Below are 26,086 nucleotides of genomic sequence, written 5' to 3' on the forward strand. Positions count from 1 at the left end.
AATATTTAATAACCCATCCAGAAATGTAGCTACAAGGACTGGAAATTTCTAAAGACAAATCTGTAAGGAGAACTACTGCACTCACCTCCACTGTGGGCACCAGAAAAAAAAAACAAAACAACTTTTAAACTTTGTTGGTTTACTGTCTACTCTCACTAAAGACATCCAATTAAATCAAAAGAAGGCATTTTATTTTCTTTGCCATGAAGCAGTCTGTATGTTGAACTCACTAGAGCCAAAACAGTGTGCTACTTGGCAGTTGCTTTTATGATATTAAAGAGTGATCAAAAGGAAACGGCAGGCAAAATAGTCAAAAAGCATAAGCTGCCTCTAGTAATAACAGGAACATTACTTCTGTAAGCAAAACGCTGGTTGGGGTGAAGTTAAAAATTACATGGCACATTCACAGCATATAGTATACATAATACTACACAATACATCTGTATTACATATGTTCAGTCAGATGTTTTTTAGAAAAGTGTCTTTAGTATGTAAAACTGAAGGCTTTCTGCACCAAGGGAAAGACAGGGAAACTTGCTGTAAAATTTTAAGAAAGCCAATCTGTTTTGAAACACAGCTATGCTTGTACAGCATATATATTGACTACTTAATAAGGTGTAAACCTATTATTTAGCATTGAGAAAAGCAGATCTATCCCAGCAATGGACCAAATATATGCAGATTCTTCCCTGCATGACATTCTAAAGCCCTTTCCTCATAAGCCACTTTAAACAATTTTCAATGGTAATAACAACTGCTTTATCATATCCAGGAAGTCAAGGGCTGTGCTCTTGTAAGACTTTCAATTCAGAAGAGGCCATATGTCAGTTCAAATAACAATTCTGCAGTCATGCAGTTAAATTGCTGGTTATACATGATTAAATCTGAGCTACTTGGAATTTACACATCACAGGAAAAAAAATCCCAAAAGTAAAACCAGAAAAAGGAGTAATGTCAAACCAGTAATGGTTGCATTCTCGGTGTATCCTGGTCTCTCTTTCAGTTATAGGGTCTGCTTTTACTACCCACGCATAAACAGCACCTCAAGTGATGCTAAGAACAACTAAGAGAATTTGTTGTGCAAGGACAAGGATGAAGGTCAAAGATGGTTTGGTCATTGGTCATTAGAGAAAAGGAGAGATTGTATTACTGGGATGAAAAACAAAAATAGTGTAAGACATCAGTCATGATAAACATTTGCCTGGGCACTTCTCTGATGCAAAAGTGTCCATCATTTATCAGAAGTCCTGGCTGACTGGGGAGCTCCCACCTGATTGGAAGTCAGCCAATGTAACACCCATATATAAGAAGGGATGGAAGGATAATCCAGAAAATTACAGGCCTGTCAGTTTGACTTCAGTGCCCAGGAAGCTGATGGAGCAGATCATCCTAAGTTCTACTATGCAGCACACGAAGAACAACTAGGTGATCAGGCCCAGTCAGAATGGGTTTAATGAAGGGCAGGTCCTGTTCAACACACCTGATCTCCTTCTATGACAAGCTGATACATCTATTGGATGAAGGAAAGGCTGTGGATGTTGTCTACTTTGACTTTAGTAAGGCATTTGACACTGTTTCCCATAGTGTTCTCTTAGGGAAATTGGCTGTTCTTGGCTTGGATGGGTGTACACTTTCCTGGGTGAAAAACTGGTTAGATGATGAGGAGTCCTCAGACTTGTGGTCAATGGAGTTAAATCCAGTTGGTGGTGGCCAGTCACAAGCGGTGTCCCCCAGGGCTCAGTACTGGGGCCACTCCTGTTGAACATCTCTATTAATGATCTGGATGAGGGGATAGAGTGCATCCTTAGTAAGTTTGCACATGACACCAAGTTGGGTGGGAATTTCGATCTGCTTAAGGGTAGGGAAGCTCTACAGAGAGATCTAGATAGGTTGGATGGCTGGGCAAAGGCTAATGCCATGAGTTTCAATAAGGTCACGTGCCAGGTCCTGCGCTTGGGCCTCAACAACCCCCACCAGTGCTACAGGCTTGGGGAGTGGCTGGAATGCTGCCAGGCAGAGAGACCTGGAAGTGTTGGTTGACAGTCGGCTGAATATGAGCCAGCAGTGTGCCCAGGTGGCCAAGAAGGCCAATGGCATAATGGCCTGGATCAGAAACAGTGTTGTCAGCAGGAGTAGGGAGGTGATAATTCCCCTGTACTTGGCTTTGGTGAGGGCAGATCTCAAATACTGTGTCCAGTTTTGGGCCTCTCTCTACAAGAAGGACATTGAGGTGCTGGAGAGAATCCAGAGGTGGGCTACAAAGCTAGGAAAGGATTTGGAGCATGTCTCATATGAGGAACAGCTGAGGGGTCTGGGGCTGTTTAGCTGGAGAAAAGAAGGCTCAGGGGAGACCTTACCATTCTCTACAACTACCTGATAGGAAGTTGCAGCAAGGTGGGGGTTGGTCTCTTCTCCCTAGTAACAAGCAATAGAACAAGGGGAAATGGCCTCAAGTTGTGTTAGGGAAGGTTCAAGCTGGATCTGAGGAGGAATTTCTTTCGTGCAAGGGTTGTCAGGCATTGGAACGGGCTGCCCAGGGAGGTGTTGGAGTCACCACCCCTGGAGATGTTTAAGAGATGGTTGGATGCTGCGCTTAGGGAAATGGTCTAGTGGTTGATAGGGCTGGGACAAAGGCCGGACTCAGTGATCTTAAAGGTCTCTTCCAGCTGAAACAATTCTTCAATTCTATGATTCTAAAAGTGGGAGGAAAAGGTTCTGTTATTTTTATCATTGATAAACATTTGTTGTTGGGGGGAAAATAACAATTCTTCCACTTAAAAGTGTGAAGGAAGATTATCAAAAAAGAATCTATCATCAGCTCTCATGGTTGAAATAGACTGTAAAGTAAAAAGACTCCTACTGCAAAACACAAAGTCATCATCTTTTATCCACCGTTCTATATAGGTGTAAATGTGCCAAAAGACCATCATTACTTCCTCATCTATGCCCTGCAGGACACTAAGCAGTATTAATTTGATCAGAACATGTCTGTTGAGCTAAGTCAGAGTACAAGATAAGAAGCTGTATCTGAGCCAGCTGCAAGAGTACAGACGATGTCTGGTCTGATCTAGTGTAAAGCTAAATAGGTGCAACATAGATATCTGACCTGATGTGGGCCTGCTAATAAAAGGCAAGCTGTCAGAAAACATGTTCAAAAGCATTAAATAAATGTGAACTGGCAGAATGACCGAGTCTCACATCAGCATTTGCTATCATATAGCCACGGTGTAAAAGAGGAGCCAAGTTGACTGTATCAATCGACCCAAAGCCTGACAATTTCAGGACAGTGAAACAACAAGAAGAATTCCTAATATCTTGAATCCACATCAGTTGAGATACATAGGAACCTTATCAGTAGGACATCAGTAGGTTTTGAATGAGGGTGTAGAGTGTAAGAAAAACTTGTAAACCTAATATTTTAAGTGAACAAGAGATGCAGTTTCTTTTCTTATATACTAAGACATATATCAGGAGACAGCCCAATGAAGGAAACAATAGTTGAGGAGGCAGAATCAGTCCTGAGCTGGCTCACAGGAAGAGCTATGGTTGATTAGTATGTAATTTATTCCAAATAAACATATTACGTACAAATCAAAACTGCCTTTTATCAATAACTACCAGTCATAGTTAACAAGTATAAACAGTTAAAATATGTAATGAAAATATTTTAATCCATTCACTTCCTCATTCATTAGCTTGGCTATCTTCCCTGTTTATTCTCTACAGTTTGTTAATAACTAAGCTTCACTCAGCCTTGACATGCAAAAATAGTTCACTGCAATCTTCTGAAGAACATTCAAAGAATATAGAAAAATACAACTACTTTAATTTAGGTAAACTAAATTTCTGAAGAGATGTTCTTAATTTACATCATTGTTAGCACCCTAGTTGAGGCATTTCACAGTAGCTGCCCGCTGAACAAACTGAAAGGTTTGATTGGAAGACTTGATTTCAGATGGGAAGTATCGCAGTCTCTCAGCCCTTGGGGCTGTCAAACCTCTCACACTTCCCCTCCACCAATTTTAGCTGTGTTATTAATGACTGCTAGAGGGCTGGCACTTGTCCCTTTGACTTAAAACAATGGCCACTTTTCTGTTGTTTCTGCAGTCAGCTAAGAGGCACCATCACACATCGACTGTGTGGACAGAGACACTGGATACAGGACACTGGATATCAGGCTACCCAAACCCTCTTTAAGTGTGTTCAACTGGAGTTTCAAATCGGAGGGGAAAAAAAAAAAGCAGAGAGAAGATTGCCACTTGCCTCTAGAGCAACAGGATCAGCCAAAGTCTTTGTCTGTTTAGAAATCTGAGCTTCTTCACACTGGTATCCTCTGAGCCCAAGTGGTTTTGGAAAGAACTTGAGGCTTGTACATGAACCACACAAAAATTCAGTCAAAATTACATTAGGTATGTGCAATTTTTGTATGGCGTGCAATTTTTGTATGACATGCAATCTGAAATTTTTCAAGGTACAACTAAATTACAAAACTATAGCTCAAAAAGTTGCCAAATTATGCAAGTCTTTTGAAATATAGTAGTTTCTCAACCACACTACACTATACAGACACTACATGTAAGTGAAATGGTGATTCTTGGCTTTATTTTCTTTAAAGACAAAATTTTTAAAACATCAGGGTTTAATACTTGTAGAGAAAATTCTGGAATTGAGTTCCTAACACCTCACTGGTTTAAACCTCGTAGTTACGATCTTTGCTTATGATTTTCTTTAGTAGGTCTCTGGCTGTATCCACTCTGGGCATCAAGTTAGACAGATCATTAATCTGACTAGCATTGGAAATTCCCATGTTCTTAACTCTTTACAGAGACTCAAGTCTTTACACTGAAGAAAAATAATGTGGAGGAAATGCACTAAGCAGAATTGTATGACTGCACTGTATTGCAAGAAATTTTTATGTGTGCATTTTAAAAGGTCTCTATGCTTTGAATCTTGGAAAGACAGTTTCTTCCCTATCAGAGTGCACTTGGTAAATTATCGTCCACTAATTTCCAATGCTATTTGCCATTCATTGCATTAAGCAATCAAGCATGTACTTTCAGCAACTCCACTGTGATACAAAAGAGACTAACAAAGCACAATGAAAAACAATGTCTCCCTTCAAGTGGAACCAAGGTAAAAAATTATCCAGAACTGACCAGTGAAAACAATACCTCACAGGTGATTAATTTAGCTGGTTTAAAGCAGACAGCCATGAGATCACCTACTTCTATGGAACACTTTAACCACTAAATTTAAACAAATGAAAACAGTGGTCTTGTAATTACTAAACTAAGATTACATTATGAAATAGTCCAGTTCAGGAAAATTCCAGTAGAAAATGCGTAGTAGAGATCAGCAGATTTTCAACTAGATCTGCAGGCATTTGTAATATCTCATATTAATTTTGAATCAGCTTTAATCAAATCAGGAAGGCTTCCCACTTACTAAAAGGCTATTTTGGAAGCTACTTTGTTTTCTTATTGTGCATAAAAACTAAGAAGTTATCAGTTAACTGCTGCACAGACTAGTAAATGTTTAACTGAACTAAAATATAAACATTTTAGCTGCAATGGGTAACTGGCTTTTATCAGTTTCACTAGATAACTTCTGCTTTTGTCCTTGTTAAGATAATATACATACGTACTCTTCTATTGCAGAAAAGATACGTCTTTGGTTTACCACTTCTCTAAACCATTACAGGGTTTAGAGAGATATAGGGTGGAAGATGAAGTGACTGCATGCAGCCCTGAGAAGGTTTTTGGGATGTTGACAATACACAACACAAGACTAAATAATGTGCACTTGCAGCCCAGAAAGCCAATCGAATCCTGGGCTGCATCCAAAGTAGCATGGGCAGCAGGTCATGGGAGGGGATTCTCTCCTCTATCCTGCTGTGGTGAGATCCCCACCTGCAGTGCTGTAACCAGCTCTGGGCGCCCCAGCACGGACAGACATGGACATGTTGAAGCAGGTCCAGAGAAGGGCCCTGAAGGTGATCAAAGGGCTCAAGCACATCTCCTATGAGGAGAGGCTGAGAGAGTTGGAATTGTCCAGCCTGGAGAAAGGAAAGCTCAAGAACACCTTATAGCCATCCAGTATGTAAAGAGCGCTTACAAGAAAGTCAGAGAGGGACTTTTACAAGGGCATGTAGTGATAGGACAAGGGTGATAGGACAAGGAGTAATAGCTTCAAACTGAAAGAGGGCAGATTTAGATTAGATATTAGGGAAAAGTTCTTTACTGTGATTTTACTGAGGCACTGGAACAGGTTGCCCAAAGAGGCTGTGGATGTCCCCTCCTTGGAAGTGTTCAAGGGCAGGTTGGATGGGGCTTTGAGCAACCTAGTCTAATACAAGGTGTCCCTGCCAATGGCACAGGGGTTGGAACTAGATGGTTTTTAAGGTACCTTCCAACACAAACCATTCTATAATTCTACGATAATACCTTCCAGTTCCAGTGCCATTTGAAAATTGTTTTAATCTGACTTAAACAAACACAGAGCATATATCTGTCTAAGTAGGGGTGCACAGGCTGTTATTCAACTGATTTGCAAGTGGCATTACTTGAGAGGCAAACCAAAAAATAACACTGTTAAAATTTGTTCATACATTATGAATGCTAGGATTCAAATGAAATCTATAGGGGAATATTTTGCCCATTAGTTTTGCACTTCACTCTGAAATAAGTGTATCCATTCTGGCAGTGTTGTTGGAATATTTTTTGCTTGTACCACCTGACTGCAATGCAGAACAGCCAACTTTGGAGGAGCAGCAACAAAACACTTTCGAAAAATAATTCTCTGGACTCTGTAACACAAAAACTGTTAGCACTGTTCAACCTTCGCTGCACATTTGTGCTTTTCTTAACATTAGAAATACATACTTCATACTTTAACCATTGCTTTCATGGTTCATTTAGAAGTTTCATGCTTCATTAGATATCAATATATTTTATCACCTCAAAAAACTTTACAGTAAAAATACAATTGTCTTTTCAAGTGACAATCTTGTTAACTGATGCATTTCCAGCATGTCTATCAGATGCCGTCCAAGTCTGAATTGCTACAGTAGCAGTATTTCCAAGCATTACTCAAATCCCATTCCACATACAATGGAAAGATTGGATTTTTTTTCCTGAAACAGTAATACTTTGTTATGTTCGTCAGTACAGTAAAATGTTATTTTCATTATTAAAAACTTTCCAGCACTGATCTCTGGTTGTTCCACCTTCACAACAATCATCTCAAACATACCTTGAATTCAGTAGTTATCACTGTTTTGTCAAAAGTCCTAAAAGTTCAGGAAGTTATGTTGTCATGGTTTGACATTTCTGGTAAGCCTTTTCTGGTAAGGGGGAAGGGGCTGTAAAGATGGCTCCTGTAAGAAGTTGCTTGAAACTCTCCCCAGCTCTGAGCCAGACCCACTGCTGGGGCTGAGCCAATTAGACACCTCCATGATCACTTTTTAGGAAGAAGCCACAAGAGGAGGCTTCTTCGTTCTTCTTCCCATTTTTTCTTTCTTCTGCCCCTTCTTCTTTTCCGACTGGTGGTAGTGCAAGGAGTGGAAAGAGAGATAAAAGCAATCATGCGGACTCCAAGGTCAGTGATGAAAGAGAGGAGGAAGGGTGTTGGAGCAGAGACTCCCCTGCATTCTACGGAGAGGACTGGTGAAGCTGAGGTTTGCATTTTGCTAAAGACCCCGCATCAGCAGTAGAGACTTTTTTTGACAAGGATCCCATATCAGGGGCAGAGACTCATTTTGATAAGAACCCCAAGCCAGGCACAGAGATTCACTTCATTAAAGGCCCCATGGCAGGGACAGTAACTGTGGCCGGAGGAGGCCATGTTCCATGGGATGAACTCAATCACTTCACTACAGACCCCGAGCCAGGGGCAGTGATTTTCTCCATTAAAACTATGGCCGGAGTAGGCCACGTCCCGAAGGAGGGACCCTGTATCACTATGGCTGGAGTGGGCTGTGTCCCATGAAAGGGACCCAATATTCACAGAAGCTGTAACTGTGGGGAGGAACCCACAAAAAAGCAGCTCATTAAACTTATGCCCAGAACAGGCCAAATCTGAGGGAGGGACCCTGTATCTGCAGAAACTGCAATTGTGAAGAACCCATACCAGAGATATCCACTAAGGACTGTGTCCCGTCTGAGGGACCCTGTAGCGGCAGAAGCCAGGGCTCCTGGAAAGAACCCACACCAGAGAAGTTCGTTAAGGACTGTGTCCCGGGGGAGGGACCCTGTATCAGAGCAGGGGAAGGATGCAAGGAGTCATCCTCATCTGGGAAGAGAAAAGCAGCAGAGCTCATCTGTGAGAGATTGACCACACCACCCATTCCCTGCCCCCTTGAATCGTCGAAGGGGGAAGGAGGTAGAGATATCAGAAGCAGTGAGCTGGGCCCAGGAAGAAAAGAGGGATGGGGAGGGAGATCTTAAAGTGCTGGTTGTAATCTTCTTAATAATCCTATTCCCTTTTTGCTTTTATTCCATTCTGTTTCTTGTAGGTAGTAGAATAAACTTTCCTGTTTTTCTCTCTAAGTCAAGTACTGGAGTCTGTTTTGCCTGGAACTGTAATTGGCAGCAAGCCCTCCCTGCCTTTGTCTTAATCCACAACAACCTTGCTTATCTTTTTACTCCCATTTCGCTGGGGCCTCTGTCATCCTAACGAGAGTGGGGGTGAATGGGCACCGAGCAAGACACTGTCATGATATTTCTTTGCTGGCTGGGTCAAACCACGACACATGTCCACAAGAAAGAATAAAATCAGTGAAACCAGTAGTTGCAAAGATATTGAGGCCAAAAGCCAAGTACAACTCATAAAGAGAAACTCCTGTGGTTAAGACAACATTTTTTCTACTACAAAGGTTCACTTACTTACATGAAGTATGCATTTTCCCAATTCAGCATATAAGAGTTCCTCAGAGCAGTTTAGAAGAACATTTTCCAGACAGAAATTACTCCTTAAAAGTCCACCTGCTTGACTACTACAACTTCTCTGGAAATTTTGACTACCATCTTCATATGTAATTCTGTTTTATGAAATATCTGGTTAGTAAGGTGCATCGTAATAATGACAGCGGTTCTTACTGTTTAAACTGACTTTTAAAGGAGGCCACTATCAGCATGTTTCATGCTATTTCCTATTCAGATTCCTTAAAAGTTGAAAAGTTATTACACTATGGTTCAAACAAAACTTTCCACTTGTCTTTCCACTCTTACCTCTTCAAGTCAATCAGAGGCAAACCCTAGGAAAAATACACAAGCAGCCATACATATTTTAAATCTGTATTGTCACTAAATGCTTCCACTCCTTTCAAAGCTTTAGACGTTTTTCTTTCACTTTTTTCTGTCATTAGTCCAAGGTATGCTACTTAATCAGAATTTCCCAGGTCTTTTGTGGTGACCAAAAAGATAAGACCAGAAAAAAAGCTCATTCCATGATGTTAAAGTGAGTCCCTCTACCTTCTGCAAAGCCAGGATAAGAAGTGTGAGGATTAAGACCACTTGAATGGCTTAGGTCTCATAAAGACAACTCCAGTTTCTGCCCTTAGCTGTTATTCTTGCTAAAATTCATCTGCAGAGAAGGACGTCTTAACCACAGCTATTACTTTGTGAAGAGGAGGCTGCTGTGTTGGCAGGGTTTGGCATCCAAAGTTGGCTACTGAGTAAGGTCTGATGCAAAGACACAGGAAACCACACGGGCATACCAACGCAATGGGGTGTCTGCATGTCTGCAAGGGCTGTTAGAAGGTCGGAAAGAAGTGTTCATGGACAAGGGCATAGAAAAGGCAAGCGTGTGCAAGCTCTGCTGAGCTGAAGCACTTTTGTTACTGGGTGGAAACCTACACAAACGTCCTGATAGAAACTGAAGTAATTTTCAGAAGCTGGCCATACCAACTGTGCATGTCTTCTCCATAGCTCTAAAAAAATCATGTGGTACCCATATGTACATTAGTTTGACAGAGAGAATGTGCTATATAGGTAAGAGTAAAAAATGTTCAAAACTGATTATGTGCCTTTGGGGACGTCATCCTACTTTGGGGACGTCATCCTACTTCACTCTGTTGACTTTCAGGGAAGTTAAACTCACAAGCACACGAGACATTTTTACAAGCAGAACTTGGCCTTACGAGCTGCTTAGGTAATTTTTCAAACTTCTGTAACATACAGGTGTTCACACATTCTTTTCCATACATTTTACAACATGTCTTTTCAGTATTCTACTGTGATTTGCATTACATTGCAGGGATTTGATTCCCTGCAGTTCATGCATTTCAATTCCCTGAAGCTGATGTGAATAGGATACAAGTCAGCGTCTCTTACAGTCAGCTGTGGTTTTCACTATTACTGAAGTTCACACTCTCTTCTACAGTTTGTAAAATTTTTATGCTAAAAAACAAGTTTGTTTCTGAAGTACTTCCGATATGAACTTGCATGCTAAAGATGGAAAACAAACTCCATTCCACTTCTATAAGCCAGGACAACAGATAAAAGTGTAATATATTATAATAATTATATCATTATTCTATACTATTTTATGTATTATTATCTGTATTGTTATATATTAGTTTTAGAGAACTGTACTATAATCATTATTATTATAAAAATTACAATAATTAACTACCAGAACAATGGTTACAGTACTTTTCCTTTTATATGACTAGCTCCTCTTCTTCACGCAACATTCAAGAATCAAATCTGTACAGGCAGGTTGAATGAAGAAAGAGTGTGGATTTGCAGCCTGGTTTTGATAGAGTTTTCAATGCCTAGATGCAGTAAGTTGACCTTGGCTGGCTGACAGATGCCACCCAGCCAGACTCTCACTCTGCTGCCCCACCCCACCCCCCGCCCCGGGTCACACCCGCCCCCCCCGCCCCCCCCGTCACCCCCCCTCCGTCACCCACCAATAGAATAGAAGAAGAAAGTAAACTTCTAGGTCAAGATAAGGTCAGTTTAATAAGAAAAGCAAAAGCTGCAATGCAAAATAAGGAATGTATTTACTACCTCCCATCAACAGGCAGGTGTCCAGCCACTTCCTGGCAGCAGGGCCTCAGTACATGTAGCAGTTGCTCACAAAGAGAAATGCCATCACCACAAATGTCCCTGCATCCCCCTCCTTTCCCTCACCTTTTATTGCTGAGCATGACATCATATATCACAGAGTATCCCTTTGGTCAGTTTGGGTCAGCTGTCTGGGGCTGTGTCCCCTCCCAATCTCTTGCTCACCCCCAACCCATTGGTCTGCTTTTTTGCAAGGTGGTGGGGTGGTGGAGAGAAAGTGTTGACACTATGCAACCACTGCTCACCAAGAGTCAAAACACTGGTGTGTCATCACTGGTGTGTTACCAACACTACCTACTCACAAATGTAAAGCACAGAACTAAATGGGCTGCTGTGAAGAAAGTTAACTCCATCTAGACAGACCTAGTATAATACATATGGAAGAAACTCAAAGAAATACCAAGAGACGACTCTGAGAGAGGCGAATGTGCAGGGAACTAGCTCAGCAGGGTAGGGAGGAGAATCACTTCCCAGTGAATGTCTGGACTTCAGGCATCATTCCAGACTCTGAATTTACTTCTAACATCATCAGAGTCCACTTTGAAAAGAGGAATGCTCCCTCATTGTGATTTTATTTTAAAATCTGTGTGGAAAAGAGGAAAATTAAATGTTGGATAGGTATTAAACATTCAGTTTTCTGTTCAAATAATGTAGTTATCAGATTTCACAGGGCTTGGATTTTCAGGAAAGAAAGTCACTAGTTTCATAACCAGAAATGTCTTACTGGTTTCAGATGACAGCAACAACTTTGAACAGGAAAAAAGTCACACTATTCATTCTGAATAATTATTTGAAAGCCAATTTCTGCTTTTAAATCACCATTACACAAAGGTTGCTGCTCTTTTAATCAGTAGGTATTTTTTTCAAAAGGTTGTTTCTGCCTGAGAAAACCAAGCAAAGAGGAAACCAGTAGGCTCAGCCAAAACTGTCAATTGAACTAAGCGTTGCAGGCACCAAAGAGGTGATTATATTTTCTCATGCATACCCTTCCAGAAATTACATTAACTAAAGCATCACAACTCCTTCCTCTGCTCTTCTCAGGCAGATATAACTGGAATGTATAGGAGGACAGATGCCCTGAAGCAGAGGGACAGTAGCTCTGTGCCACCGATACAGGCTGTAAAGTGACACTCATCCCATACAATTTACAAAGAGGGATAAAAACTAGAATGTGCAGCGAGCAGCCCAGACTATCGACTATACTCATAGGAACATGGATGTCCACAGAGATGTAAGCCAGCAAGCAAATTTCACATAAAACTTCTAACAATTGCTTTAGGACTGGCTTTACTTTTATACAAATACAAGAAGACCACTCTTTCTTCTGCCTAACATGCCAATAGCTCCTACTTCAGTTTCCTAGGTACAAAGGCAGTTTCAACAGGCCTAAACACTATTGGAAGTACTCCAGATTTGTCAGCTAAGTCGAGGTTGCAGGGTATTTTAGAATTCTTTTTAAAAGTCAGGCACTGAAATCTGGAAAATTGTGGCATTTTCTGCAATGCCAAATATAGCCTTACTCACATACATTAGATTGTGATTTTTTTTTTGTTCCTAAGCCTAAACCAGTTAGCTACTCAATAGTGATTGATTTCTGGTCCAAAATAGGTACTAATCAGTCTGAACTCTACATTTTGCATTACATTAATGAGAGTAAGGCTTTAATCAAAAATCACCTTTGAAAAGAAGCTCTTGGGTCATTTTTTTAATCTCCTTCCTCAGGAAGAAGTGCAACACAATCATAGCCTCACATAACAAATATCTGATATACTAACAATGTCCTGTTTCTATTCAGGTATTATACTTCACTACTACTAAGAATGCAGGTGAAACTAAACCACATAGCATTTTATCACAGCATGTTTCACCACCTGATGTGTACATACATACACAGGGGCAAACGTACAGCTACTAATATGTCTTTGACTTTGCCAGTTCTTAAATTAAAAATTCATAAACAGGCAGCTATAAAGTTTGAAGTCTTCATGAATACATTCTGATCTTCTCCATGTTTCCTACTCTTCTGATCCTGTTATGGTCATCACAAATTTTTGAAGTACATTGACACCACGTTTTTCAAAAGGCTGCAGCTGAGAAGCACAAAAAACCCATAAATACTTCTAAAGTTATCAGTGGGCTACAGTAGGTTCCATTGAATCCACTATGCAATTTTTAGTAGAATGTGAACAGCCAAATAGATGAACAATCTAATAGCTTGATCACATACAGTGAAGTAAATCCTCTGGAACAGGGTATTTCACACCAGTAGAGGTGTGTAAATTCTCTAAGTATTTAGGAGGCTGGATCACATTTTATTAACTTAAACAACATACAGGTTTTCCATTTCAAAGAGAGAACTAAAAGACACTTTATCAGGAGCGTGTTCGTTAGGACTGTAACTTGGCTCTTGGTTTCCTTCTTGAGACTTCTATAATTTTTTTTTTCATTATGAATTTTTAAAAGAAATAAATCTGATTCTAGCTATAAACAAGATAGATAATTGCAAAGGAAAAAAATACAAGGAGATTATTATCATTATGTTCAAGTCTGGTTTTAAAAAATTCCTTGCAAAAGATTTCAGCATATAATTTAAAAGGCTCATTTTAGAGATCTGTGGGTAAGGAACTATTCAAATCATTCAGTTTGACCATTAATGAACTTATAGGCTAGTATACAGTGAAGGAATTCGTGACAAGAGCAATCATGTGGAAAGAATGCTGTTTGTTCTTGTTTTGCAGAAACTTTTTTTTTTTAATTCAGTTGACATAGATTTGTTCTTTCTGGTTTAACATACTACAAAGTTTCTAAAGTCTCTCCAGATACTGAGGAATTATGAATCTTTCTTGCACTAGAATCCCAAAACTGAGTATAAGAGATTGGAACACATTTTTCTGGTATTCTCATCACCTCTCCATTTCTATTTATAAATCAACAGTTCTCAATAAAAGTCAATTTTTTAAAACATGAGCTGAAAGGAAAAAAAAGTAAAGATAACACTCAACATATTGTTCACTGCAGTAAAACATTAGGTCAAAAATATATCTTCTTTCTAAAAATACATACACAGTTTCGCATACATATTTTTCATGACAATTCTGCTGAGTTACCCATTACACATAAAAGGAGTAATAGAATGGTATTAATGACCTGACATTTACAAAGTTTTTAAACCACATGGCTGTCTGTAAATGTACATTTTCTTTTCACAGTCAAACTAAAAGGACTTGCAAGGGTACTGAAAAGACTGTTCTTGTCCTCCACCCTCAACACCAGGCATGTTGTCCCATATATTTTGAACTGACACTTGGTACTAGCACTCTTACTCATGCTCTTCCCCTAATTGCCATCAGGTAGCAAAACAATGAGAACCTGAGAGACATCTTGGCATGGTGAGTCAGTCGTGTGAACAGAGAGGGTTTAGACTCAAAAAGGACAAATAGCCCAGGAGCCCACTGTACAGCTGCAGGTGTCTGGTGTGGACAAGTCATTGTCAGAAAAAAAAAAATAGGCTTCTTAACTCAAATTAAGGGAAAAAGTGCTTTTCCCTTGGTTCTAGCTCTTGCCGACAAATGTCAGCACTATTCTTAGGAATATTGTCAAGACTGAGAAAGCATATATGTCAAAGTACCTGCAGACACTGGAAAAATCTTCTTCAAACCTAGTTTTGATTTGTTTATTCGTAATTTCTTTACCTAAAACCTCAAAATCTGGTATTCATGAAACCTTCCTTCCATGGCAGCTCATAATCAGCTCATCAATATGTATTTCAAAATTGAAAACTCTGTGCAGCACCTTTACATAGCAAAACAGAGCATTTTGTTTACACAATTACACAAACTAATTCTCTAATTAGTTAAGGTTTGCACAAGGCTTTAAGGTATACAGTTATTTTTTTCAAGGGTTGCTCATGTTTATTACCTGGCAACTTAAGAAAACCAGGCTGAGGATGTCTCAGCTGGTCTTTGCATTGCAAGAATCCAAGTAAACATCATTGCTAGTTGTCTGCAACAGCAGAGAACTTGCTCAGCCCAGCTCACTACCTAGAGCTGCTCTCAGCAGCACTTGAGCATGAACTGTCTCACGCTTGCACTGCACACAGTCCCCATCTCTACTTTTATGAAATGACATTTTTTAAAAAGTGCCAATAAGTTTTTAATTCACTTCCACTACTCTCAGACTTCAGGATTAGTCAAAGTGAGACCATCACAAAAGGTTTTTAAAAAGCCCATCAAGTAAATGTGCAAGCAGCTATAGAAAATTCAAGCCTATCATCATGTAGTCACTGCTTTGAGACACATTTTTGTGACAACCTTTTTTGAAAGAAAAATTCAAATACTTTCTAGATGTTTTTACACCCTGTACACTCTAAGAGTAAAAGAACTGTACAATGTGTGTTGACACTCTTTTTTTTCCTGCAGTGTATAGTGTTCTTCATGCTGTTTAAAAGGAATAAATCAAGTGCAAGTTTAGCAGCAGAGTTGGCTGGGGGGGTTTTGTGTTGGTGTTTTGGGGTAGTTTTTTTGTAGTGCAGGAATTCTACCCTGCTTCATTGTTTTTCCTTTACTCTTGCCTTCCATACAGAAATTGGCATCCTGTTTTTCATGCTTTAGGCTACATAGTATAAGGGTGCAGTAACCTGGATCTGGAAATCTTTTTTTCCCTTGCATTCTATGGAGAGAACTGGTGAAGCTGAGATTTATTTTCATTTCTTTAAAGACCCTGCATTGGCGGTAGAGACTCATTTTGATAATGAGCCCGCATCAGGGGCAGAGACTCATTCTGCTAAAACTGGCCCCGGACCAGGGACAGTGACCATGACCAGAGCAGGCCATGTCTCAAGGGGAGGAACCCACGACAAAGCAGCTCATTAAACTTATGCCCAGAAGAGGCCTTGTCCCAAGAGAGGGACCCTGTAACTGCAGAAACTGCAACCACGGCGAAGAATCCACGCCTGAGATATTCACCAAGGACTGCATCCCATGTGAGGTACCCTGTATCAGCAGACGCCACAGCTGTTGGGAACAACCCACACCAGAGAAGTTTGTTAAGGACTGTATTCCGGGGCAGGAATCCTGTGTTGGAGCAGGGGAAGAATGCCAGGAGTCGTCCTCATCTGAGAAGACAGAAGTGGCAGAGCCCATCTGTGAGAGACTGACCACATCCCCCACTCCCTGCCCCCCTGAGCCGTTGAGGGGGAAGGAGGTAGAGATATCGGGAGCAGTGAGCTGGGCCCAGGAAGAAAGGAGGGATGGGGGAGATCTTAAAGTGCTGGTTGTAATTTTCTCATCATCCTACTCCCTTTTTTGCTTTTATTCCATTCTGTTTCTTGTAGAATAAACTTTCCTACTTTCCTCTCTAAGTCGAGTACTGGAGTCTGTTTTGCCCAGAACCATAATTGGCAGCGAGCCCTCCCTGCCCTTGTCTCAATCCACAACAACCTTGCTTATCTTTTTACTCCCATTTCGCTGGGGTCCTCCGCCATCCTAATGAGAGTGGGGGTGAATGGGGGCACCGAGCGACAGACTGTCGTGGTGCTGCTGTGCTAGCTGGGCCAAACCACGACAGTCCTTGGTGTTCCCCTTGGTTTGCCACAGGGCAATTAGCAGCGTATTCCCTTTGTCCAGCTGGCAGAATAATACTGTGGTTAAGTAAACATGGGGCATGTACACTTTATTCTCCCTCTTTCTCCCACAGGTATCCCTTCACAAACTTTCAGCTCCAACGCTCAAACAAATTTCAATCAGTATCAGTCTTACCAGAAGTAAAAGGCAAAGTAATAAATGTAATCTGCAGAAAAAACGAACCAACATTACTTTCTTGTGCAAGAAGGCAGCAATTAATTATTCAGCTGGCCGATGTTTCACACTGTAAGTATACCTGCTCTGTATATGAGTTTTTCTATAATTATATGTAAAGTATGTATTTTTAACACTAGAATATTGTTGCTTATTGTGAGTGCTATCACTGTAGATCTTCATCACATCATAAAGAAATTGGAGACTGAAAGGGAATTTGAACAGTGCTTTGACAAATCCAACAATGAAAGGTAGCAATGATTGGGAAATAGCCAGAGTGCAATGATGATGGGAGAAGACAGACTGGAAGTAAGAGATGAAAAGCAAGAATAACACTTACCACTGTCTTCCACACTTCGTTGATTTCATTGCATATGTTAACAGTCCACTTCCCCAAAGGAGCTTCTGACATATACTACAAGGCTGGGGAGGCAACAGGTACTAACCCATGTCTCTTTTAATGAGTTATCACACCTGCCACAGCACTAATTTTGAGGTGCTACTACTCATCCTTGCCAGAAATTCATTCTGCATATAAACTACAGGCCTACCATAAAGAATTACATTGTAAATTTTTTTATTGGACTCAGCATCATCTGGAAAATGTTCATCAATATTCGTAAGTCAGGTATATTTTAGACAAAAAGAGACATACTGAACACATATGGCAGGTAATTGAAAGGTATGGCCACAGGCAATGTGAAGACATTAGGACACTACTGTAACTTGCAGTTGTACATTTTTTATACAGTAACAGAAACACAATTTGGCAGATAAAGCATTCACAATAACTCAGAGGACCTAGAAGAAGAATTGCTAGTGACAAAGTTGCAAAACTGGAGATCAAGGAAAGAAATGTTAGTCTTCCACAAAAGTTAACAGATATTAATGCAATACAGGTATGTCACTTCATGTGAGGTTGGTTAGTTTGGGTTTTTATCAATATAAGAGGAAAATCTGGCATAATGTCCTGCAATACATAAAAGCACCTGGTGTGTTTTTTCACTTAGGTAATGAGAGTATTGCCTCAAACATAGAGCAGTAATCAGTGGGCACTGTAGCTCTAGTCAGAGTTAGGCAGCTACACTACTTAATTCACTTGTACATAGCAATAAAGTAGACTTGCATCTCGTATTTTGACTTTCTGTTGCATTAGTCATAAGCCCATAAATTTAGCGTCACAGAATCACAGAATGGTAGGCGTTGGAAGGGACCTCTAAAGATCATCTAGTCCAGATCTCCTGCTGAAGCAGGTTCATATAGATCAGGTCACACAGGAACATATGCAGGTGGCTCTTGAAAATCTCCATAAAAGGAGATTCCATACCCTCCCTGTGCCAGCACTCTCTCATCCTCACAGTGAAACAGCATTTCCTTAAGTGGAACTTTTTGTGTTCCAGCTTTTTTCCATTACCCCTTGTCCTGTCGCTAGATACAATAGAAAAAAGGGATGTCCCAACCTCCTGATACCCACCCTTTAGATATTTTAAAATGTTAATAAGATCCCCCCTTAGTATTCTCTTCTCCAGACTAAACAGCCCAAGTTCCTGCAGCCTTTCCTCATAAGGAAGATGCTCCAGTCTCCTGATCATCTTGGTGGCCCTGCGCTAGACTCTCTCCAGCATTTCCCCATCCCTCTTGAGCTGAGGAGTCCAGAACTGGACACAGTACTCCAGATGAGGCCTCACCAGGGCAGAGTAGAGGGGGAGCAGAACCTCCTTCAACCTGCTGCTCACACTCTTCTTGATGCACCTCAGAATGTCATTGGCTTTTTTGGCAATGCGGGTACATTGATGGCTCATGTTTAGTTTGTTGTCAACCAGAAGTCCCAGATCCCTCTCTGTAATGTCTGCATATGTTACTATTGAAATAGATCACAAGCAGAAATACTGTAAATGATTAGAATGTTCACCAGAAAATAGATTAAAATAACTGCTAAGAATCAAACTCTAGATTTTATTATACTGCCAATATTAGGAGCAGAAAATCACTTATTTTTAATGAAGTCATCTCAACTTCAAATTGCCTTCTTTGCAACCAAGTTTTAGGTATGAACAACTGAAAATATTGAGCCTCATTTTTTTTCTTTTTGATTCAATAATTCAAAATAGTATTTTAAAATGTTTTGAGTTGGAAAAATCAGATGCTTTGCCAGTTTTCTACACTTCATCATTTCTTTAACAGTTTGCTTTTCCTGTTCTCAAATATTCCAGGGCTTCCAAAAAGTTTAGAGGGAAGACACTTAGACAGAATAAATCCTAAATACTCTTTTTCTCTTTCAGAAAGCCACAAAACTACTATTATTCCTTAGCAAGTGACTTATCTTTGGAAGGTTGTAATTAAAAGTCAATTAACTTTCTTTCAACATTATTTTACCATAATAATTTCAATAAAATCTCCCCTATTAAATAAATAGGGAATTTAATTGGAATTAAATAAATCAATCAATCTAAACGAGGGTTATCTGAGGTCCAGGATGAAATTCCAAGGCACACCTTTGTACAATAGTGCTGGTTTCTGGAAAGGCTGCCGACAGACTAGACACAGAAGGAAAGGAGATGGAATCATGATGCTGGTGACACCAGAACTTATCCACCATCCCAACTGATGGTGACCAGTGGCCTTTTGCAACCACCAGTCAGAGGGCTACATGGGACATCGGTGAAAAATTTTCCAGTAGCTAACTAGACAAATGGTCTGTCCCGTTTGTTTTTCAAGAATTCCCTGGAGCAGACTGAAATCCATTCTACCTTTCACATACACTGAAAGTTAAACACCTCAGTGAGATATTTGCCCTACTTGATTTCTGCACAGGACTTGTCGTGAGGTCAGTAAAATTTCAAAGCCTTCAGCAGCTTCCATATTAAGCAAGAAAACGATTTTTCTTTTGTGAGAAAGTAATTCAAAAAAGGCAAGGGAAATAATGTAAAAAAAATGATGGTGATCTTACACAAGATTCTAGGAATTAGCAATTTGATTATTAACTACACAAAACCATTCTGTGAAGCAAATGCCTCCCATCCCCATCCAAGTTAACTAATGAACAGACTGACCAAAAAGTGACAATTTCACTGGATTTTGAACACTACCCAGAGTTCTGGGGATCATGAATAAATGGGTGTGAAGAAACAAATCTACGTAAAATTGCTTTCCTCATTCCTTTTCCCTTTCCACACATTCCTAAAATGCATCCAATGATCAAAAATATTTCATTATGACTTCTCTGATGAGTGTAGTTAAATAACAATCATTTCCACTGCAACCAGGATGCCAGAAATAGTATTCCCATCATGTGAACCCAAGTAACTTCAGAGACAAATACTCATGCTTGGCTCTGGGCAGAAATTTCCTTGTTCAAAAAATAAAAGTTCAAAAATAAATGGCTTTTCCCATGGAAGTAAGACATGTAACCATATTTCTTGCCTATGAAGAAAACAGTTGTGAAAGTATCTGCAAGATGGGAAATACTCCACTGCAGTAAGAAGTCAAAATAGACACTTTAGATGGTGCAGGAAAACTAGCAAGAATCTGAGTATAGATTAAGTGGGCACAGGCCACCAGCCTTGCACCTCTAAGGGGAAAGAAGAGTCAGGCAGCACTGTTAACCATCCCACTGCTCAGTAGTTGGCCAGTAAGGGTACATAGGACATCAAAAGTGATCTTCCAGCAGGCCTCAGGGTGAACAAATGTGAACAATGTTTCTGTTATATTACAAAAGTATTTTTGAACATTTTCTTTTATTTGAAAGCCAACTAATTTTCTAACTACATGCTTAAGTAAATAAATATCCAAGCAGCCCTCTCTTAGTGCTAAAAGCATCAAAACATTCACAAGAAACAGAATTTTCCTTACTATTGTATGCAGCTACATATAGGTCAACTGAAACATCCATTCTTCTCACTGACTGAAGTTCACCCACTTCAGTCACCAATAGGAGACTCATGACCTGGAGATATTCCCTTGGACACTATCTGCCTGGGGGAAAATCTGTCAGGCCAAAATTATTTCCAGAGCTTTCACATGGGAAATGTTACGCAGCAGCTGCTTTTTTACAATAACTAAAACTGGAGAAGGTATGTCTCTTCAGCTGACCTCTGAGCTCAGCGCTGTGCTCAGGCAAAACATACTTATGGTTAGCTTGGCAAATTTGAAGAGATCTCTGCTGATTAAAGCATAATAATCTACTGTAGTTGGTCTCCTCATTATCAGTTGATACCTCTTACACCGGAAGATAGAAGTTGGCAGGTCTGTATCAAACAGATGCAGTAAGTCTCTTAAATCAGAATGAGTATTAGTATTAGACATGCTTGTATGCCTTTTCCTGACAAACATTTGTAATGAATGTGCATCCCAGTGCTCCAAGAACCCCCAGATTACCTCAATCAGCCACTCATCTGCAAATAAATGAGCCTTGCCGCTGTCTCGTGTCTTGCCAATTGAATGGCTACAATGGTTGCACCACATTTAAATTCCCCACAGTTGCTGCAGCTCTTCCTCTCAGCAGGACTGTCCCCTCACGAGTGCTGCCGGCTCCTGGCAGGTCTCCTCGCTTCTTCTCCACTCCCCTTGCTCCAGGAAACTCTGGATTACCTCAATCGGTCACTCAACCACAAAGCCCAACATCTGTCATCCATCTTTCTTATGAGGAAAGGCTGTGGGAACTGGGGGTGTTTAGAGAAGAGGAGACTTGAGGGGAGATCTCATTAATTTGTTACAAATATCTAAGTGGTGGATGTCAGGAGGTTGGGGCATTCCTTTTTTCTATTGTGTCTAGTGACAGGACAAGGGGTAATGGAAAGAAGCTGGGACACAAAAAGTTCCACCTGAATGTAAGGAAAAACTGTTCACTGTGAGGGAGCCCTGGCACAGGCTGCCCAGGGAGGGTTTGGAGTCTCCCTTCTCTGCAGGTTTTCAAAACCCACCTGGACACATTACTGAGTGACCTGATTTAGGTGGACCTGAATTAGCAAGGGGCTGGACTAGATGATCCCTGCCAACCCCTCCCATTCTGTGATTCTATTGTTTACTTTATGAGTATTGCTGGGACACATTTTGGTTGTTGGGTTTTTTCCCACAAGGCCCTATGTATCAGCTGTATGCTGTACCACAAGACTGAGGGAAAGGTCTCACAGAAGGAAAAAACTCATTCCCTGCTCCTGCCCCAGGCTCTCTTGCCTCTCATGATGCATTTTCACAAGACACATTCCTTAGACCTTTCCCATTCTGGGGCAACTACAGAACTGACTTCCAATATCTAGAAACAATTCAACAGTTAATCAGCTTTAGCAGGAAATACAGCCCTGTGACAGCCAAACACCACACCTCCTAAATCTCTCTAGAACCACCAGCCACAGAACTCCATGCTTGCCATCTGCAGAATTTCACAAACATTGGTATAAAACTGCAGTATTTGACTTAGCCTCAAAAAAAAAGGGTGCTTAAATGCAAACAATACAATTCTCTGTTCACCCAGTCTCAAATTTTTTCCCCCTTTACGAATAATCTAACTTTCTATTTTAAGACAATGAACAGAAAATGTTTATTGGCTTTCAAAGATCAACTGTTAAAGAAAAATTAGATCAGAATCCCGCCAAGAGCCACCAGAATTGAGGACACTTCTTTGCTGAAATACAGAAGTACTAACACTTTACCATCAAACACGTTTCACTGCTAAAGTCATAGCAGTCAACAATGACTGCTTTGCCACAATTCTGTTTACCCAACAGGTTTATCATGGGAGATAAGAAAAAACACATTTGTATGTTGCAGTTCATATTAGTACAGTTGATTTAAAAGACTACGGTAAGCATTTCATGGCAGTAGATTTGCTTTGGTATCTGACAGTTAATACCACATTTGTTTGTTTAAGATAGTATAATCTCATACTACTTACTCAGTATAGACCCTTACATCTCTATGTATTCTATCTTCAGCACTGTCAATATGAATTGCATTGCAGTAATGCCCAGAGCCTGTAGTAGCAGTTGAGTCTGTCACTGGACAAACATAAAATAAACTCTTCATCATGAATACAAGTAGATAACAGAGACAAATGGGTAGAGTGAGAACAGGGAAACACAGAAGTAAAATAGGACACAATAGCCAAGAAGCTTCAACAAGTACCATAGCAGAGACCAAAATAAAACTCTGCCATGCTGGTGCAGATACCGAGTTTTGACAGCAACATCAATTGAGTGTTTACACATCTGTATCTCTGTTTTCCCTGCCCTGTGCCCCATCTACTGCATGCAACACATATTTATCTGGTATCTCAAGTCTGCTGAAGAAATTGTCTACACTCTTACAATTAGCAGTGAAGGACATGCCCTACTAATTCAAGCAGAAGGTAACATGAAATGCCTGCAAATACAACACCAGGTTGAGATGAAATTTGCCCTGGAAAGGATAAGTGGTACAGAAACACAAAAGAAACACATGCAGGCTATTTATAACCCAGTTAGAAACATATCAGATACTAAAACACTTTGGCTAAGCCAAAGTTCAAATATGTAAGCATGGTCCTTTGGAAAAAACCATACTAATTTCCCTAGCTTCCCTGAACTCTGAAACAGAAACAGAGTTGTCAGTTTCAGAAAGACCAGCCGTAAGTAAAACAGAAAAGCAAAAAAAAAAATCTCACTGGTGCAGACAATTCCCGCTTTTATTCATAGAGGAATTACAAAATCATAGAACCACAACATATCTCAAGTTGGAAGGAACCCATAGGGAGCATTGAGTCAAACTCCCTGCTCCTCACAGGACTATTCCAGGTATTTACAACTGTGTGAGAGCCATGAAAGTAAATGAAAGACTATTTTTGCACTTTACCTAAAGAACTGATGTCAAAGAGCAGCCATTGTCTTCTGTGAGTGAGAGGTAGGTGAGAGCTAAAAGGAAGCAGCTGACATGCTTCCTGATTCAACAGGTCTGCAGGAGTGGGGACCAAATGAAGGAACACACTACCACCGTGAAGATCATATTATAGCACTCCCCGAAAATGTAATATAGTTCAAGAACACAATGGTAATATGCAAAAAAGCCACATCCATCTGCAAAATTCAGTACTTGCATATCTGTACTTAACTGTGCTTTTTGGCTCCCTGTCATAAACTGGGCTTTTTGGCCCCTTGCTACTTTACATAAAGGTATAAACAGACTGTTTGTCTCTGTAGGTACATGTGCAGCCCTTAAATTAATGTTACATTTGACATCAGTAAATTACAGAGGTGGAGATCTCAAAGCTCTGCCTAAGTGTAAAAATAACCTCTCCAAAATTTGCCAATGAAAATAACAGAGGTACAGCAAATTTAAGTGACTTATCCATATTCACACCAAAATCCTCAAATCTTACTTCACACAGAGGCAGAAGTGGCCTTGATGCAGTTTTCAAAAATTTTCAGGTACAAAAAATCCAGTACTTTCATATTTCAACCTGCTTTTTATTCCAAATTTCTCCAATGAAAAGGTAGCTGAAATGTGCATCTCTCTGTATAAAAACAGATTTTGTTAGTGCCACCTCCTGGTGATCAAACAAAAATGAAAAATCACACACTAAGCTGAAGACTCTCAAACTAAAGTGAAAATACGACAGTTTGGCCTGGCCTGGTTTGCTTATTTACGACAGCTTGATCGAAGGCATGAAATTTTCCTCTTTGCAAACATGAAGGATAAAAAATTCATTAGCCATTTTCAGGATGGTGTAAGTGCAGACGCATATGCACCTTTTGATCAGTGACAATGGTGGAACAAAAAAAGGAAATGCTACATTCCTGGAAGAATCATCCTCTCAGGAAGGTACATCTGCCTTGATTTTATCCTTTGGGAATTCTGCTGGGGAGCATATTCAAAGCTACACTGAGATCTCCACTGGAGGTTGCACATGGGGTTGTGAGCTTCGTGTAAATCCCACTCCCAGTCCAGTTTGCCCACGCTTTCTTACTAGTCTCCTAACTGGACAAGCTCTTTGGATGCTATTGACAAGGGCAAGCTGTTAGCAGAGCAAAAACAAGTGTCATAAAGCTATTGATAAATACAGCCACCATCCTCAACTGGTTTGGGTCAGTCTGAAAGAATAATATTTGTCTTCAGAAAATTATAAAATATGAGCTTTACTTAAATCTACCCCTTAACTGTATTTTGCATAGCTGCAATTAATTGTAAAGCTCACTGTCCAGCTCCACAAAGTTATAAGGCTGAGTACAAGAGCAGTTTAATTACACTCTTAAACACAGAACAGTTAAGTGTTGGCAATATGCCTAATACTCTTGAGGGATTTTACAGTTCCAGTGTAAAGTAGATCCTTTTTGGCATTAAGCCTAATACTCTTCAGGGAATTTTTGTAAGTTGCCTGGGGCATTTATAACACATAGTCCAACACGTGTTCTGGTATCACTAGCTATTTTTTATTTTTTTTTTTTTTATTCTTAAACAAAATTTTCAATGCTTAAGATGAAGACTCTAAAAATATGGAGTCAAAGTCAATGTAAATCACTGTCTTCCATCATCTGTGTTTAAGAATTGCCTGCACATTTAAGTTCAGGAGTTGAACAGTGCATAAAACATGACAGATGGGTGAAAGAAACAATAGTACTCCAAGGGAATGTCTTGCAACAGGAATGTCTGTGCACCACCAAATATATATAAAAATTAAGTAAACCTCTTGAACATTGTATGAGAGGCATACAAAGAGTCACAGAGAACCTTCTCAAACCTGACCAGAATCGCTGGTCATCCAGTCCCTAAAGCAAATTGCAGAATTAAACTCAGGGAGTCTCATGTTCTCAGCTGTGCCCTTTTGGAAAGTCCTACAGTAGACAGAAGAAGAATTCACTGAGACCCATCCCTACTGTTTTCAGAATGGATTTCCTCAACTGCCAGAACTGCAAGTAATAATTTCCTTGCCTTGATGGATCCTGTGTTGTTTTTAAAGCACATAAAGCCACTGAAGCCTATGTAAAGCTGGAAATTGTGTCATGCTGGTTATAACTAAGATCATTATTACTTAATCACTTTGCTGTATCTAAACATTGTCAATAACTAGACTTTAAAAGTTCTTATAATTGATTCTAGAAAACAACTGAAAAAGAAAGTGAGTCTTGAGTCAAGCTTTCTCCGTAAGGAACTGCACAGCATACTGATGAACACTTTTCTTCAGGCTGTGCCAACTGACACATAAAAACAACAGTACTAAAGGACAAAATAAGCATGTCAAAGACATTTGAA

General features: G+C 40.0%; 1 protein-coding gene across 1 annotated transcript in view; it reads right to left on the reverse strand.

Moving 5' to 3' along the window:
* The window catches only part of GLIS3 (GLIS family zinc finger 3), a 157,825-nt gene that overhangs the window by 125,977 nt on the left and 5,762 nt on the right, over positions 1-26,086 (reverse strand). The window contains exon 2 of the mRNA XM_062019099.1: positions 21,426-21,429. Coding sequence (XP_061875083.1) covers positions 21,426-21,429 — 4 coding nt within the window. The remainder of the gene's footprint in view (positions 1-21,425; positions 21,430-26,086) is intronic.

This window comes from Colius striatus, chromosome Z (assembly GCF_028858725.1).
Source record: "Colius striatus isolate bColStr4 chromosome Z, bColStr4.1.hap1, whole genome shotgun sequence".
NCBI lineage: Eukaryota > Metazoa > Chordata > Aves > Coliiformes > Coliidae > Colius > Colius striatus.